The 19,097-nt window shown below is 47.7% G+C and overlaps 1 protein-coding gene across 2 annotated transcripts in view; it reads right to left on the bottom strand.

Moving 5' to 3' along the window:
• Window positions 1–13,006, bottom strand: part of hipk3 (homeodomain interacting protein kinase 3) — a 67,506-nt gene extending 54,500 nt beyond the window's left edge. Inside the window, exon 1 of one of the 2 annotated variants that reach the window (XM_012961400.2) lies at window positions 12,691–13,006. In XM_012961400.2, coding sequence (XP_012816854.1) covers window positions 12,691–12,766 — 76 coding nt within the window. In that variant the 5' untranslated portion in view covers window positions 12,767–13,006. The remainder of the gene's footprint in view (window positions 1–12,690) is intronic. The other variant, NM_001079256.1, reaches the window with a different exon arrangement.
• Window positions 13,007–19,097: the final 6,091 nt, after the last annotated feature.

Here is a 19,097-nt window from a genome sequence, read left to right as displayed (position 1 = left end):
CCACCCACAGCATTGAGAAGGAGAATTCAGTGTTTGTACAAAGAAACATAAAAAACAAGATATTTTTCTTTACCTCCAGTAAGCCAGTGGGATTGAGGTTATTTATAGCAATCCTGGGGCCACTAAAAACCTTGTAACACCGGATACCTAACAAGCTCCCCATCTGTCAGAGAATAACGCAATAAAACGCTGCACAGGCTACCTCTCCAACATCGGTTATTTTTATTTTCACGATCAAATAGAAAGGTACAGCAACAGATTTATGACAAACCTTGTCAACATACATACGGTTTTCGAATCCATACTGTCCGTGCACAGATGTGCCAGGTTTAAAAATCCCATTGGGGCAAGGAACACATTGACTAATTGACGTGTGTGGTCCTCTCCCCGATGGCTAGCATCCCAGACGTTGTGATACAATCGTTTGGCCCGATGGCCAATCAAGTGGATCAACTAGATATCGGGGAAAGATCTGATCGTTTGGCAACCTCATCAAACAAGCAGATCTTTCTGTGTATAACCAGGGACCAACAATATACAGTGTATAATACGAGAAAAAAAAAATTCTCAAATCGAGGATCAATTTAATTCATATTGCACAGCAGTATAGAATCCACGGGATTAGTATTCAGACCTCTAGCATCAGCTTCTATTACAAATACAACCTCACTTTCTTCTAATGTTCAGATTATTTCCAGTGACCCCATAGCTCCTCAGCAGCAGCTCAAAGCACAATAGGGCAAGGCCCCTCGGTGGGACTTACTCGCCCCGAGATAGATCACTGCCATCGCGTGCGAGTAACCACTCCGAAAAGGGATTTCACTGGCAGATATAGGTAGTCACCAGTGGAAAGCCCTTTGCATCACTTCAGTTCCTCGAAGTTGCACAAAGTTTCCTCCTCGGAAACCATGTGAAGGGCTTTCCACCGGCGACTTCTATTGTTGCCGGTGGAAACCCTTTTCGGAGCGGGTAATCGCCCACAATAGCAGCGATCTAAGTCGCTCCGTGAGGTCTTGCCCTTAAACATGTAGTGAGCCACTGACACTCAAAAGATAACCATACTGATCCCTTTGTTCAAATCATCTATCCAAATGAGCCACGTATGAGTTGCCTGTATAAAAAGCAGAATAATAAATAAATAATAAAGACCAGAATACCAGAAATACCACAAAAAGTGGGACCAATTACAATTATTTTCAAAATATTGCTGTCAAATACCATATTAAAACTTCCCCTTTTAAGATGATTCTCGAAAAACAGTCTATTTTGTGCTTGAATAGGGAAGTCTATTTCCTGTTACTCAGGTGGCTGTGTCTCCTTCCTTTCTCTCGAATGCAGCCGTTCTGGCATCAGCCACCACAGATCTGAATGGGTTTGTTTACACCAGTATTTCTCAGAATAGGCAGACTCCTCTCCTCTTGCACTAAACAGACTCCTGGCCAAAGGTTTTTGTTTTTTTCTTGAAAGAACGGAGAGACCAAAAGAAATTTCTTTGTATTTCTAAGGTAAAATATCACATTATGATTTCCATGGTTACCACAATTTCAGCCGAGGCAACATGCATAGTTACCACAATTTCAGCCGAGGCAACATGCATAGTTACCACTATTTCAGCCAAGGTAACATGCATGGTTACCACAATTTCAGCCGAGGCAACATGCAAAGTGCAAATTATCTAATATAGAGCAAAATATCTAATATAGATGTACCCCAGTTGCTGAATGTATTGGAGATGTTAAAGTGTTTACTCAAATTTAGGAACAATGAGGGTTCTGCAGCAATTCCCATCCATTTGGAGCATCACTAGTAAAACAACAATTAGGGATACAATAACTATATATTATCTTGCACAAAGTGTTCTTTAAATGGCAGCTGCCTCCACTGACAGATTATCCACAAATCAAATTAAATCAACAGTACAGGCTATGGGAGGGTGGGGGAGGTTTTTGGCCCTATTTATAAATAATCACCCAAAAAGCACACAGAAACTCGTGCTTTTCCAAGGATTCACAAAGGGGTCAACTGAAAAAGGATTTCACGGGTTCTGCCTCATGTGTTTGGAATACGAAAACTCATGGCAGGCTAAATACCCCTAATCAGCCCAGGTCCCATTACCCTTAATTGTGTTTCAGTTCAGATATTTTTACAGAGAACTTCAGATATTTTTCCTTCAATTATCAGGGAAACTGTCAACAAATTAGTAATAGAACAGATATGATTGTTTTTTATTTGGAAGCTCCCTATCCCATATATTCTACTGTATGCAAAGAACTGAAAGTTTTTAATGATTTTTAATGATTTCCTCTACTAGGCACTAGCCCAGTGATCCCCAACCAGTGGTTCGTGATCAACATGTTACTCTCCAAACCCTTGGATGTTGCTCCCCGGGGCCTCAAATTAGGTGCTCATTTTTGAATTTCTGGCTTGGAGGCAAGTGTTGATTGCATAAAACCCAGTGTAAAGCCAAACAGAGCCTTCTATAGTGGGATCCTACGTCTGGGTGTAGGAGAAACATACTTGTATAGGACCTGTTATCCAGAATGCTCAGGACCTGGGGTTTTCCAGATACGGAATCTTTCTTTAATTTGGATCTTAAGTCTACTAAATAATCATTTAAACATTAAGTAAACCCAGTAGGATTATTTTGCCTCTAATATCTTAGTTGGGATCAAGTACAAGGTGCTGTTTTATTATTACAGAGAAAAAGGAAATCATTTTTTAAAATTAGAATTATTTGCTTATAATGGAGTCTAAGGGAGATGGCCTTCTTATAATTCAGAACTTTCTGTATAACGGGTTTTCAGATAATGGATCCCATACCTGTTCCGTACTTCTGTGGGATTCTATGCCAATATTGTAGATAAACAAGGTGAAATCCATCTTACTAATCTTATGTGGCCTTTAAGTGCATGTGAACCCTATTTATAAATAGGATATGATGTTCTTAAATGTGCAATTCCTTGCTAATAACTATGATTAGCAATCATTTGTACTGTATAATATTGTAATTGCAGGAGAATGAATAGCAGAACATGTCAAACTGACTAACATAGTGATGAGTCAATTAGTGTAAACTTCAAATTATTGGGAATTTTAATTTTTTTTTTTTTTACAATGCTGCTCATGGGCCATAAACCAAGTATTGCCAGAAAAGTAAATATGGGGGATAGCTGCAGGGATTACTTTTACCCTTTTACTTTGTTTACCATTAACAGGACACAATGGGGCTTGAGTATGCTTTTAGTGCTAGCAGTTAAGGTGGCCATAAACGGGCCAATTGTAGCTTCCGATATCGGTCCCTTAGACCGATTCGGCAGCTTATCGGGCCATTTAGGGGCACAAACAACAGGCCTGCGCGACCGACATCTGGCCTGAAATCAGCCAGATATCGATCGGGCAGGTTAAAAAATGTAGTCAGATCGGGGACCGCATCAGCTTGTTGATGCGGTCCCTGAAGCAATTGCGCCTACCACCAGTGCCCAAATTTGATCGTTTGGCCCTGAATTAGCCTGAATTCACCTGATAACGCCCACTCGTGGGTGGGGGATATCGGGAGAAGATTCGCTCGCTTGGCGACCTCGTGTATGGGCACCTTTAGTCTCTGTCTTTCAAAAAGACCTCCCTAGAAAACGCCACATTTTAAATCCATCCCCAAACAGCTACATATAGGTGTGTATATTATATATATATATATATATATACACAAACAAAACAGAGCTCTTGTTACACAGATTCTACATTTCATCTTGCAAAGTATTGGGGCGACCAGCACCCCTCATGGAAACGCAAATAAATGCAGGGAGCGTGGAGCTATTTTGACATCCACCAAGTGTAAGTGTAAAGAGAACATTCACATTTCTGTGCTATTTTTACTTGATCCGAGAGAGTACAGTGCAACCGCAATCAAGCCATTAACGTTAGACACTCCCAGATGCTTTGAAGCACGCATTCCTAGGGCTGCTCTCTTGGACTGGGAAATAATAGAGGATTCTTAGCTTTGTAACAGGCAAACAATGAAGGGCAGCCTTTCAGGAAAATAAAGTTGAAGGGCAACGGCGCAGGTCTTCAGCTGAGAATTGCAGGTTAGGTAAAGTAACTAAGTATATCTTTATACTTTTTAGAGCTCAGGCCACAGTTAAACATTTAGTTTGTAAAAAGGTTACAGATTTTGGAATATTTGCTCTGTGAAGCTACAATTTAATTGTTATTGTTACTTTATATTACTTATTTTTCTGTTCAGGTCCTCTCCTATTCATATATCAGTCTTTCATTCAAACCACACCCTGGTTACTAAGGTAATTTGGATCCTAGCAACCAAATAGCTGCTGAAACTCTGAGCTGGAGTTACCAAACAAAAACTGAAATTAAAAAAAAAAAAAAACTACAAATAATAAACAATGAAGACCAACTGCTAATTGTCTCAGAATATTACTTTCTACGTCATACTAAAAGTTAACTCAAAAGGTGAACAACCCCTTTAAGCTCACCTTGTGGACACAGCCCCACGGTTTAGGAACTAGTGTTGCAGATACCAACCCTAACCCACCCTAGGCCTGACCTTGGCCACAGTAGCACTACCCACGCCTGACCCACTCATCTCTGAGGTCACCGGGGGGGGGGGGGGGGGAGATGTGTGTATATAAATAAGGGAGGCAAGCAATTTAAATGGATAAGTGGGGTTAGAACAGGGCAGAGAAGTAGAAACGGTCAGGAGGGCTGACCTTTCTGCTGCAGGGGCCCAAAACTGCCAGATGGATTCAGGCTAACCAGCACATTACTATTGGGAACCACTAAAAAAGCATTTACCGTGGCCACCCTAATAATGGGCAGATACTGTAATAAGATTGCCCCGTACCCCAAACACCCCTATAATGGGCAGATACTGTAATAACATACGTCAGAGGTTGACAATGTGCAGTAAATTGCTGATTTAAGTAAACTCCCCATCTGATGGGGCCCCTTTTTTAAAAACAAAAATAGCTATTCCTCAATAAAAGGCTTGTTTTTGTGTTTTTAAAAGGCAAATCTACATGTGTTTATCTGTTATTTTTACCTTTCTTCCTTATTTCTCAACAGTAAAAAATGTCTCCCTCAGCCCTTGGCCAGCGTACAAGCTGCCCTCTAGACACAACGCAGACTCAATGAGACACAGGAACTAAATTGCCGTTGTGGAGACAGAAGCCTGGATTTCATGCTCCACTCAATTACTGCCTTGTTGAAACCCTGTTCAATAGAGCAGCATAAACAGGAAGCGACAAAAGTCTTTTCATACATATTATATGACAGTCGCAACATTTTGCAACCAAACGTCAACCTGGCTGGTTGACTAAAACTGGCACGGCTAGAAGTAGCCAATGAGAGCGAGACTAGCAAACCACCCAATGTTAGGCATGGCAGGCAGCATACTTTGTGTGTCACATAACAGCGTCCCTTCTCTCATCCACTAAACTGTTACCTTATATGCTGTTATTACACAAGATGGGAACTATTTGGAAATCTACCACTAAGGTTTGAACGAAGCCTCAAAGTATTCGATGAATGCAGAGTCTCACAAGCCTCCGACATCTGTTCCAGTCTATCCAGCTTTTCTGACGTATAATGCAGAAATGATTAACTATAAGCGCGTGGACATAATTCCTAACAGTATGAAATTGTAAGCACTTAGAACATCGCTGGGGTTTTAAAGGGGATATAAACCTTCTGCCTGAGCCCCTGGTCCCTTTAAAATTTCAATTACAGACGCAAATGACATTTACCAATGAAAGTTTTCCTGGCTGGTGCAATGGCTATCATCTTGCTGTTATATGACAGAGAGATTATCTGTAATTCTGCTGGCTCGTATAACACTGTAATCAAATATCACGAAGGTCGACACGGGGTGCTCAGTGCGAAGAAAAAAAAAAACTTTTAACCCTTTTTATGCCAACAGAGTCTGAATTGCTGGCGGCAATTATGTTAAATCAATAGGAAAAGTGTGTTGTGGAGTGTTTCCTGTGGGCGGGGTAGGGTTAACGCCTGCAACAACAATCACATGAATAAAGTACAAGGAGTTGGGTGTATACAATACTGGCAGGATTCTTACTGGAGAGACCTCTTTCGACAATTGGCCGCTGGCCCTGGAGAGTTGGGCAAACGTCTGTTGAGTAATCTGTAAGAATCCAGCCCTGGTGCCCCTGGACTACTACTCCCAGCATGCTTTACACCTTGAGAAGAAGTATTATATAAGAAGTTGTATTCCTGCAACAATGGACTGTCTCAGAAACTTTTACATTCCTTTGGGGTGAAGAGAAACGGAGCTACTAGTAGCAGCTACTTTTTTGTGGCTACTAATCGCCAGAAAATCTCCTGCCGTAGACAATACTGAGAATTGCCTCTGCTAAAACACATGTAGAGACAATTATCAGTAAATGATCAGCACTGTCTATTTTAGTAGCCGCGACAAGTAGCTCCGTGTGTCTTCACCCTTGTATTTGATACACAAGCATAGAAGCGACGGCAGGATTTCAAAATACATGAGAACACAAGGGTGTGTGCGGGAGAGAAACAAGTCAGCAAGTCCTTTTTTAGGAGCTGATGCCACAAGTAAACTGATAGCACAAGTGAACGGGCAAGAACAGCAGCCCCATTCTCCCATGGCTTTGCTCTGCCAGACAGAAAGTTTGGCCAGTCGTAGCCCCAGAACACTGTGGAATGCAATGGGCTCAGCAGTTCCATGCTAACACCTCCATCACACGCCTTCCCCATCTCCACCCCCCATCAAACCCATCAGGCCACGGCATGTTGACTCAACTACAAAGAAGCACATAGAAAACGCCTGATCATCACAATCCTGGATCTCGGCACAGGGCAGGATCTGCTTTCACAAGGTTTACCCCCTAAGAGCAGAAATATGTGCAATTAGGGAGGGAATGCCTGAACGGTTATGTTTCTGGGGTATTTCTCAGCTTCTTGCAACAGACCCAGTTTATTTAGTGTTTATCAGAGCAGCGCACTTACACACGGAGCAGGAGAGGAGGCAACACTAAAAGGTTTGCATAAATCAAAGCAGTCAATGGATAATTGATATAAATAAAATGTTAAATCTCCATTGGTCAGAAGAGTTCTGTAACCATAAGATTCCGCACAGTCAGTGCTCTAAGCTCCGCTGCAGCCCCAGTAGCTGCACGTCTGACTGAACCAGCACGGCTGCTAGGGAGGGGAGCAGGAATTCTCTAAATATCTTCAAAAGGGTGCAGAATTTCACCAAAGAATGAAAGGGCGTCACATACATTATATATATATATATATATATTTTTATATATATATATATATATATATATATATATATATATATATGTACTGCACTGTCGCCCTGTCCGTTTTAACAGTTTATATACATAAGCCACCATGAAGCCATGGGGGCTGCCATTCCAGTTCCATGATGGCTGCAGGGTCCACAGTTGCACAGCAGATAATCTATTTATAAGATCATTTAAGTGCTGATAAGTGTGTGCCTCGCTACAAACCAGTGGCTAATAACGGGGCATTTTGACTGCTGCTGCCATCAGACAGAAAACAGCAGCCAAAACACTCTAATCTATGGGAGCACAGATAGCGGTGACAGGCGGATCACTCCCAGACCTGGCTGAGAATCAAGCAGAGCGATCTTAGGCCTAACTGGAACACAAGGCGCTTTCTGGGCTGAAAAAGGCATGTTTTTTAGCTAAATCTGCCCCTTGTGAGCCCAGACAGGCACATCATTTCCAGAGTAGATTGCTAGGGGTGCAAGGCAAGGCCTGTCACTGATAAAACCAGTCGGTGACACGACTATGGAATTGCACTTATAAGGCCTCATTACCATCGTACCACTGCCCGGACTCCATGCACCAATCCCTGGCCATGTAATCCACAAACTTCCTCTACCACTCCAAAAGCATTTTCTGGGCCCAACAGCTTCAACAAGATGGCTGCCCCGGCGCACAGCCTCGCTCACGCCACTCCATTATTAGACGAGTTCCCAACCGAGCCATTATGCCTTGTGCCCGCTCTCCAGTGTTCCCTGTAATGTATTTGGGGTGGTGTGCACCTAAGATCTTTTCTATGCATTTTCTTAAACCGTGTGCAGAGACTAAGGGGGGGGGGGGGGGGGGGTCAGAATAAATATAAAATTATGCAATTTCACACAAACATTTTTGTAACACAGCTTAGCTGGCAAAAACTGGCGTCCTACTGAGCATTTGCTTAGCTCAGCTCCCCTGAGCACTCACTCCCCTTCTACCTCAGCTCCCCCCTGAGCACTCACTCCCCTTCTACCTCAGCTCCCCTGAGCACTCACTCCCCTTCTACCTCAGCTCCCCCCTGAGCACTCACTCCCCTACTACCTCAGCTCCCTCCTGAGCACTCACTCCCCTTCTACCTCAGCTCCCTCCTGAGCACTCACTCCCCTTCTACCTCAGCTCCCTCCTGAGCGCTCACTCCCCTTCTACCTCAGCTCCCCCCTGAGCGCTCACTCCCCTTCTACCTCAGCTCCCTCCTGAGCAATCACTCCCCTTCTACCTCAGCTCCCCCCTGAGCACTCACTCCCCTTCTACCTCAGCTCCCCTTCTACCTCAGCTCCCTCCTGAGCACTCACTCCCCTTCTACCTCAGCTCCCCCCTGAGCACTCACTCCCCTTCTACCTCAGCTCCCCTTCTACCTCAGCTCCCTCCTGAGCACTCACTCCCCTTCTACCTCAGCTCCCTCCTGAGCACTCACTCCCCTTCTACCTCAGCTCCCCCCTGAGCACTCACTCCCCTTCTACCTCAGCTCCCCCCTGAGCACTCACTCCCCTTCTACCTCAGCTCCCCCCTGAGCACTCACTCCCCTACTACCTCAGCTCCCTCCTGAGCACTCACTCACCCTTCTACCTCAGCTCCCTCCTGAGCACTCACTCCCCTTCTACCTCAGCTCCCCCCTGAGCACTCACTCCCCTACTACCTCAGCTCCCTCCTGAGCACTCACTCCCCTTCTACCTCAGCTCCCTCCTGAGCGCTCACTCCCCTTCTACCTCAGCTCCCTCCTGAGCGCTCACTCCCCTTCTACCTCAGCTCCCCCCTGAGCGCTCACTCCCCTTCTACCTCAGCTCCCTCCTGAGCAATCACTCCCCTTCTACCTCAGCTCCCCCCTGAGCACTCACTCCCCTTCTACCTCAGCTCCCCTTCTACCTCAGCTCCCTCCTGAGCACTCACTCCCCTTCTACCTCAGCTCCCCCTGAGCACTCACTCCCCTTCTACCTCAGCTCCCCTTCTACCTCAGCTCCCTCCTGAGCACTCACTCCCCTTCTACCTCAGCTCCCTCCTGAGCACTCACTCCCCTTCTACCTCAGCTCCCCCCTGAGCACTCAATCCCCTTCTACCTCAGCTCCCCCCTGAGCACTCACTCCCCTTCTACCTCAGCTCCCCCCTGAGCACTCACTCCCCTTCTACCTCAGCTCCCCCCTGAGCACTCACTCCCCTTCTACCTCAGCTCCCTCCTGAGCACTCACTCCCCTTCTACATCAGCTCCCTCCAGAGCGCTCACTCCCCTTCTACCTCAGCTCCCCCCTGAGCGCTCACTCCCCTTCTACCTCAGCTCCCCCCTGAGCGCTCACTCCCCTTCTACCTCAGCTCCCTCCTGAGCGCTCACTCCCCTTCTACCTAGGCTCCCTCCTGAGCGCTCACTCCCCTTCTACCTCAGCTCCCTCCTGAGCACTCACTCCCCTTCTACCTCAGCTCCCCTTCTACCTCAGCTCCCCTTCTACCTCAGCTCCCTCCTGAGCACTCACTCCCCTTCTACCTCAGCTCCCTCCTGAGCACTCACTCACCCTTCTACCTCAGCTCCCCTTCTACCTCAGCTCCCTCCTGAGCACTCACTCCCCTTCTACCTCAGCTCCCTCCTGAGCACTCACTCCCCATCTACCTCAGCTCCCTCCTGAGCACTCACTCCCCTTCTACCTCAGCTCCCTCCTGAGCACTCACTCACCCTTCTACCTCAGCTCCCTCCTGAGCACTCACTCCCCTTCTACCTCAGCTCCCTCCTGAGCACTCACTCCCTTCTAACTCAGCTCCCTCCTGAGCACTCACTCACCCTTCTACCTCAGCTCCCTCCTGAGCACTCACTCCCCTTCTACCTCAGCTCCCCCCTGAGCACTCACTCCCCTTCTACCTCAGCTCCCCTTCTACCTCAGCTCCCTCCTGAGCACTCACTCCCCTTCTACCTCAGCTCCCTCCTGAGCACTCACTCACCCTTCTACCTCAGCTCCCTCCTGAGCACTCACTCCCCTTCTACCTCAGCTCCCTCCTGAGCACTCACTCCCCTTCTACCTCAGCTCCCCCCTGAGCGCTCACTCCCCTTCTACCTCAGCTCCCTCCTGTGCACTCACTCCCCTTCTACCTCAGCCCCTCCTGAGCACTCACTCCCCTTCTACCTCAGCTCCCTCCTGAGCACTCACTCCCCTTCTACCTCAGCTCCCTCCTGAGCGCTCACTCCCCTTCTACCTCAGCTCCCCCCTGAGCGCTCACTCCCCTTCTACCTCAGCTCCCCCCTGAGCGCTCACTCCCCTTCTACCTCAGCTCCCCCCTGAGCGCTCACTCCCCTTCTACCTCAGCTCCCTCCTGAGCACTCACTCCCCTTCTACCTCAGCTCCCCCCTGAGCGCTCACTCCCCTTCTACCTCAGCTCCCTCCTGTGCACTCACTCCCCTTCTACCTCAGCCCCTCCTGAGCACTCACTCCCCTTCTACCTCAGCTCCCTCCTGAGCGCTCACTCCCCTTCTACCTCAGCTCCCCCCTGAGCGCTCACTCCCCTTCTACCTCAGCTCCCCCCTGAGCGCTCACTCCCCTTCTACCTCAGCTCCCCCCTGAGCGCTCACTCCCCTTCTACCTCAGCTCCCTCCTGAGCACTCACTCCCCTTCTACCTCAGCTCCCCTTCTACCTCAGCTCCCTCCTGAGCACTCACTCACCTTCTACCTCAGCTCCCCCCTGAGCACTCACTCCCCTTCTACCTCAGCCCCTCCTGAGCACTCACTCCCCTTCTACCTCAGCTCCCCTTCTACCTCAGCTCCCTCCTGAGCACTCACTCACCTTCTACCTCAGCTCCCCCCTGAGCACTCACTCCCCTTCTACCTCAGCCCCTCCTGAGCACTCACTCCCCTTCTACCTCAGCTCCCCTTCTACCTCAGCTCCCTCCTGAGCACTCACTCCCCTTCTACCTCAGCTCCCTCCTGAGCGCTCACTCCCCTTCAACCTCAGCTCCCTCCTGTGCACTCACTCCCCTTCTACCTCAGCTCCCTCCTGAGCGCTCACTCCCCTTCTACCTCAGCTCCCTCCTGAGCACTCACTCCCCTTCTACCTCAGCTCCCTCCTGAGCACTCACTCCCCTTCTACCTCAGCTCCCTCCTGAGCACTCACTCCCCTTCTACCTCAGCTCCCTCCTGAGCACTCACTCCCCTTCTACCTCAGCTCCCTCCTGTGCACTCACTCCCCTTCTACCTCAGCTCCCTCCTGAGCGCTCACTCCCCTTCTACCTCAGCTCCCTCCTGAGCGCTCACTCCCCTTCTACCTCAGCTCCCTCCTGAGCACTCACTCCCCTTCTACCTCAGCTCCCCCCTGAGCACTCACTCCCCTTCTACCTCAGCCCCTCCTGAGCACTCACTCCCCTTCTACCTCAGCTCCCCTTCTACCTCAGCTCCCTCCTGAGCACTCACTCCCCTTCTACCTCAGCTCCCTCCTGAGCGCTCACTCCCCTTCAACCTCAGCTCCCTCCTGTGCACTCACTCCCCTTCTACCTCAGCTCCCTCCTGAGCGCTCACTCCCCTTCTACCTCAGCTCCCTCCTGAGCACTCACTCCCCTTCTACCTCAGCTCCCTCCTGAGCACTCACTCCCCTTCTACCTCAGCTCCCTCCTGAGCACTCACTCCCCTTCTACCTCAGCTCCCTCCTGAGCACTCACTCCCCTTCTACCTCAGCTCCCTCCTGAGCACTCACTCACCTTCTACCTCAGCTCCCCCCTGAGCACTCACTCCCCTTCTACCTCAGCCCCTCCTGAGCACTCACTCCCCTTCTACCTCAGCTCCCCTTCTACCTCAGCTCCCTCCTGAGCACTCACTCCCCTTCTACCTCAGCTCCCTCCTGAGCGCTCACTCCCCTTCAACCTCAGCTCCCTCCTGTGCACTCACTCCCCTTCTACCTCAGCTCCCTCCTGAGCGCTCACTCCCCTTCTACCTCAGCTCCCTCCTGAGCACTCACTCCCCTTCTACCTCAGCTCCCTCCTGAGCACTCACTCCCCTTCTACCTCAGCTCCCTCCTGAGCGCTCACTCCCCTTCTACCTCAGCTCCCTCCTGAGCACTCACTCCCCTTCTACCTCAGCTCCCTCCTGAGCACTCACTCCCCTTCTACCTCAGCTCCCTCCTGAGCACTCACTCCCCTTCTACCTCAGCTCCCTCCTGAGCACTCACTCCCCTTCTACCTCAGCTCCCTCCTGTGCACTCACTCCCCTTCTACCTCAGCTCCCTCCTGAGCGCTCACTCCCCTTCTACCTCAGCTCCCTCCTGAGCACTCACTCCCCTTCTACCTCAGCTCCCTCCTGAGCGCTCAGTCCCCTTCTACCTCAGCTCCCCCCTGAGCACTCACTCCCCTTCTACCTCAGCTCCCTCCTGAGCACTCACTCCCCTTGCCCCTGTGCGCTCCCCGTACCTTCATAGAGCAGCAGTAGGTGCAGCGTGCAGGGCTGTGCCGGACATGTCAGGCAGTGAGCGGGGCCCCTCTGCATACTCAGCTTGCTGCCATCTTGTCCCGGCCCAGAGCACCGTCACCTTCCTTCCCGCGTATCCCCAGGGCGGCTCCAGGGACTTGTGGGTGCTCAGCACCGCGCTAGGGAGCCCATACTAGTCCTGTCACGGCGCGGCTTCCTCGGCTCGCTCGGTCCCGCCGCGCACACACCGCCGCCCGCTCCCTTCCTAACATGTCGCTCGGGCGCCTGAGGGAAACAGGCAGAAGCAGCCGATTCCAGAGTGAGCCCGGCACAACAGCGCCACCGCCTGGCCTCCGTGCAGCAGCTGCGCTTCCATGGCAACTTCGGGAAGGCCCAGCGCTAGGGTGAAGTCATTCTATTTAACCCTTTCGCTGCAAGAGAAAATTCCCCGCCGCACGTCCGACAAAGATGTATAAAATGCGAAGTAGCTCCTATTGGGGCCCTTACAGTCCCCCAACCCCCAGCAGTCACACAGTCTGCCCCGGGTCAGTAAATGCCACAGGAGAGGAGGGTAACGCAAAACATAATACATTCTACTGTGTAACAATATATTCTTTGCATTTGTTTGGCAAATGTCCAACATGTGGCCCTCTGGGTGTTGGTTATACAGTGGGTGAGGCAGAGAGTTGTAGCCATGTACTTTAAGCTAGCCTAAGGGGGAGATTTACTAATCCACAAACGGTCGGAAGGCGTCCAAATGCGGTTTTTTGTAATGATCGGTATTTTGGCGACTTTTTCGTCGCTGTCGCAACATTTTCGTATATTTTCCGCGACTTTTTCGTCGCCGTCGCAAAAAAATCCGATTGGCTTTTCCGCCGTTTACAATCGCTCCATACGAAAAAATCGCAACAGTGACAAAATAGTCAAACAAAACACGATAAAGTCGCGACAAATACGAAAAATTGTGACGGCGACGAAAAAGTCGCAAAATTTTTGTTTCCAATACGATTTTTTCCCTTTCGGGATTTGGATTCGTGGATTAGTAAATCTGCCCCATAGAGTTGAGGAGGTCAATATCAGGCCAATTGTCAGCCAGCCATTGGTTGGGCACACAGTCAGAGGGCCTCATACACGGGCAGATATTAAACTGCCCATGTATGGCCACCTATTATGCCCCGTCACTTCCTCTCAGCCAATCAACAACATTTGCCAACATGACTAATAATCAGTGATCCACTAGGGTTCTTGGTCCTTCTCTGAACTGCTCACCAACAAGCCTCACAAGCCCAGACTGGCATCTGTAGATTCTGGCAAATGGGGCTGCTGTAAGATGCTATAGACAGTCACTATTGGGCCTGCAGGGGTTAATTTGTGCATCTGTGCACTTGAAAAGTCAGGGCCTATATTGACTCAGACCGGACTTGATGCCAGCAGCTTATTGACCCAAGTTTGGTGGCTGCCCAACAAAAGTGTCCTGATGGCTCTACATTGGACCACATTATGACTGGCCATCGGATTACATTGTGCATTGGCCCATGGGCTGATTGTTAAGGTGGCCATACACGGGCCAATTGTAGCTGCCGATATCAGTCCCTTGGACTATTTTGGCAGCTTATCGGGCGGTGTAGGGGAAACAAGGACCGGCATCTGAAATTGGCCAGATATCAATCGGGCAGGTTAAAAAATTCAGTTGGATTGGGGACCGCATCAGCTTGTTGATGTGGTCCCCAAACTGACTGTGCCAATTCCAGTCGTTATAATTCCATCGGTTGACCTAGGGCCAATCGAGCGAATTAGCCTAAATTCCCCTGATATCGCCCACCCGTAGGTGGGGATATCGGGGGAAGATCCGCTCGCTTGGCAACCTCGCCAGGCGAGCAGATCTTTATGTGTATGGCAACCTTTAAGACTGGACAAGCTTGATTTGGCTCAGCAGTTTTGTGTATCCCTGTGCTAGGAGCAAGCCCGGCCTGAATGGCAATCTGTGTGTGAATTCTGGCAAATGCCATAGACAGCCATTGCTTTTTGGGCCTGTGGGGGCTATTCGGGCCTCTGAGTACTTGAAATACCAGGGCCTATTTTGAATCCCAGGCCAGGAGCAAGCCATCATAGCAGTACCCATATATATATTGATATGGTGGAGAAACATATTTAGACACAATCAACTGTTGGTGTAAATCCATGCACCCTGAATATTGGGCAGCCTGAAAAATGGTTGCGTTGTGTCACCATTATCCGCACTGTGGGATTCCTGACAACTGGCAATGAATTGTATCCCCATGAAGTTCATTGTGGGACGTCAGACAAACTTGTGAGCAGAAAAGTCACAATCACTTGAGTCGAGCCCATTCTTTCAAATGTTGGGGGTGGGTAGGGGGTCATTTGGGTGCACTGAATGAGATTAGCAAGAACAAAGGAAGAAAAGAATCCTATATATCCTTTAAAGAGCCATGAAAAACCTGTTTTAATAGCTCCCCCCCCACCTTCTAATAAATGAAATGAAGCGTTGTGCATTGTTTGACGTAGGCACGGTAATTGCTGCTGCCCCGCGTGGCTCCATCTGCACGCTATTCTCCTTATCAGGGCGAGCAAGATCTCAAGGATAGACGGCATGTTTGTCTGTGTGTTGACTTGTTTGGCCTCTGTTCTTGTGGATTTGCCGACAGATTAGGAAAGGATAAAGGCACGACCTTGGAAATGGCATAGATTTAGCAACTTCTGTCATACTTAGAAGGCCGTATTAAAGGCGATTCTTTCTGGGAAATGAAATTTAATTTATTTAAAAATAAGTTTTGGCAGAGTTAAGAGCAAAACAGGCTTTGAGGGGCTCTGTTATTAACCTTAGAGAGTCACACGAGTGCTCTACAGGTACAGGTATTCTGTTATCCAAATGCTCAGGAGCCAGAGGTTTCCGGATAAGGGATCTTTTCTTAATTTGGATCCAAATACCTTAAATCTACTACAAATAATTTAAACATGAATTAAATCCAATAGGATTATTTGGTTTCTTTTTTGACACTTTCTGGATATTAGGTTTTAGGATAACGGATCCCATGCCTGTAACAGCTTCCAGGGGCATTTTGGCCCCTAATGCCACCCTTAGGCGACCTAGGAGATGCCGCTCTCCTCACCCCTCCATGGTTAGGGTTTCTGCATGGGAGGAGGCCAGGGGGGCCATATTGCTAGTGCAGAGAGTACAATAGTGTTCTCTTCACTAGAAGAGTCAAAATTTCAATTTAAAAATCAAAATTTCCACTGAAGTTACTAGGAGCGTCTTTTTACACCCCTGGCAGCAAACGACTAAATAGATTTATGCTAAGTGCCACCCAACAATGGCGTAATTAGAAATTATTTGTCCCCGCAGTAAAATCATTTCAGGGCCCTCTAAACTTTGAGGATAAGACATTTTTCTTAAACATACATTGTAGCTTCATATCACTTATGTCCCATGGCTGAGCTGCACAATTAAACATTATATTGAGCCCTATAAATACCACCTTTCTATGGGCACCTAGTTAGTTTAGGATAACTTTATGTCCTTGGTCCCCATCCCCTCAGCAAGACGGTCAATTTCAGCCACCCACCTTTTGAGTTCTGCATGGGTTTGGTCACTTCCTGACCTTACCTGCAAGGGTTAACTTCCCCCCCCCCCCCCCCGACCCAGGAACCAAGTCTGCAAATAATGTCATTTTGGAGATGGATCATGAATGGGTACCTGAACCAATTCAGAATACAACTTACAACAGATAACCCACCCCCCCTGCACAAACGTGACCCAAGAATGGGGCACATTGCATAGAATTAGGCAATGCAGAACTGGGCCTCCTAGGGTCCAGCAGAAAACCTGAAATCCAGGGCCCAGTCCCACAATAATTAGAGACAGTGTCAAATGATATAGAGTTTATATAGGCTTATGGTTGCCCCCCCCCCCAGGAGATCCTCTGTTACAATGGCAGGCCAATCCGACTCTGAATAAATGGATAATAAAATCTCCCTATAATCCCCAGTTAAGCAGTGGGAAAGTTCTGCCAAGTTATTAATGCATTTTATATTTTGTTGGCAAATGTTACAAGCAGGTCGTTGATCTCGGATCAGCATGTATTTTAGATTCATATTCTTTTTATTGAAACAGGTTATGGTAGCGCAAGAGAAGCAAGTAACATTAAATATTTAACAGGGTAAGACATACTGTCCTAAGCTGCTCATTTATTGCTCCATTTCCTTCATAAATGCCAGCCATACTGCACACTTTCCCGTAAAGAGGCGCCGGGAATATGCTTAATACATTTCATTAGAACTCCATTTTATTCTTAAATCTCATGGGAAGCGGCCATGGTCTTCTGTGCCAGGAAGTGGAACACTAAAGCATGAGTTGCTTTTATAAAAAGGATTGGGCAGTAGCTATTCTCACCCGACCCTAACCAGCCCTCTTCAAACCGGTCCTCGGCAAGCCCTAGTTGCTTTTATACTTGTGCCTGGCTTGCCTCATCTCTGACATCACTGGAGGGGGCAGAGCGGGGTAAATATATGAAATAGGGGGACGGAGAAGGGATAGGTAGGATAAGGGCTACCTACCCACGACCTGGTGTTCTGCCAGCCCACACATCACTAATGTGGACAATGATACACTGAGGGGCCCATTCATTAAACCACGATTTTTTTAACATATAGAACTTTTCGTAATGTCCACGATAATTTCGTTAAAATTCCACAACGAAAAAGTTGTATTTTTCGCAAAGACTAGAACCATTTCGGAACTCATTCAAGCTTTGGTATTGTGACTATCTTTTGGCCAGGTTGGATCTGTCGAGTGCCACTGAGTCCTCTGGGAGGCTTCCAAAATCATACATTGAAGGTTTCAAAGCCAGAAAGGTTTTCGCGCACGGTCTTACGAACGTTCAGATCCGAAAATTTTGTGACGTTCGGAACGCAACAACAATATTTTCGTACGACCGATAAAAGAATTTTTGTGACCTTGACGATCATCAGAAATTATCGTGGTTACTCACCTATAAATTAACTTTTAACATGATGTAGAGAGTGATATTCTGAGACAATTTGCAAATGGTCTTCATTGTTTATTATTTGTGTTTTTTAATTATTTAGCTGTTTGTTCAGCAGCTCTCCAGTTTGGAGTTAGGGTCTAAGGGACCGATATCGGCACCTAGAATCGGCCCGTGTATGGGGACCTTAAGAGAAGTCCTGAATAGAAAGGTATATCATAAAAAGAAACAGTTACAATAAAATTGTAGCATCATAGAGCAGTAGTTTTTGGCTGCTGGGGGCAGTGACCCCAATTTGAAAGCTGGAAGGAGGCAAAAGAAGAAGGCAAATAATTCAGAAACTATAAAAGAAGGAAACAATTAAGTTGCTTAGAATTAGCCATTCTATAACATACTTAAATGTAACGCACCCCTTTAATGTTCGCTCATAAGGGTGTGTAGACCCTCAGGGCAGATCATGATCACTGTGTTGTTTTGTGATAAAACAGGGCAATGCATGGCAAACAATTGACATGCCTATTAGTTTGTGTATGCACAGTCCTATGAAATGTGCAGACTTGAAATGTTTGGCCCATATATAGGGTGCTCAGGACGGCCTGTCCTACCGATATCTGGCAAAAAAAAAGTTTACAAATCCTGAGTCAGGTGACAGCCACATTGGAGCGTCTATGTGCTACTCACCCAACAGGTTGCTATTGGCCTGCAGAATGTCCTATTGTTGGCCCCCATGCATAGGTGGCCAAAGTTAAGGTGGCCATACACGAGGCGATTTCGCTCGTTGTGCGATGAACGATTATATCGACAAACGATCGTATGGCGATCGAGTTCCCATACGATATGCCATCCACGGGCAACGATAATTCGGGAAAGATTTTGTCGCATCATTATCGTAAAATACCTACGATCGTACATCTACGTACGATCGATGTCGTTGACTTCTGCTGCTGGCAATCGTGACATGCGCAGAGAACAATCGTTGAAAGACAAATGTCTGACACTCACACCAACTGGCAGATTTTATCGTTAAACGACCAAAATTTTTAAACCTGGCCGATCGATTTTGGGGACGATAATGTCGGCTCGTTTAGTGGGCCGACGATCGTTCGTACACCACCAACTATACGATAACTTAACGATAGCATCGGATCGTTCGGGAATCGGTCGTTTGTAAGTAAAAAATCGGTCCGTGTATGGCCACCTTTAATGTATGGTCAGCGGGATCAAGGAAACTGGATAAGGTTAGGCTACTCCCTGCCACTGTTGGAGCTTCTTGGAACATACTTTAAGGCTGTACATGCCAGCTAACCACTGGGACAGGAATAATAATTTAAAGGAGAAATTAATGTTAAAAATAACATTTTATCATGATGTTTGTATGTATTTTTTTGTCTTTATATTATTTAAAG

Source organism: Xenopus tropicalis, chromosome 4 (assembly GCF_000004195.4).
Source record: "Xenopus tropicalis strain Nigerian chromosome 4, UCB_Xtro_10.0, whole genome shotgun sequence".
Taxonomy (NCBI): Eukaryota; Metazoa; Chordata; class Amphibia; order Anura; family Pipidae; genus Xenopus; species Xenopus tropicalis.
Note: the sequence above shows the minus strand (reverse complement) of the source record. Positions and strands in the feature narration are given on the sequence as shown.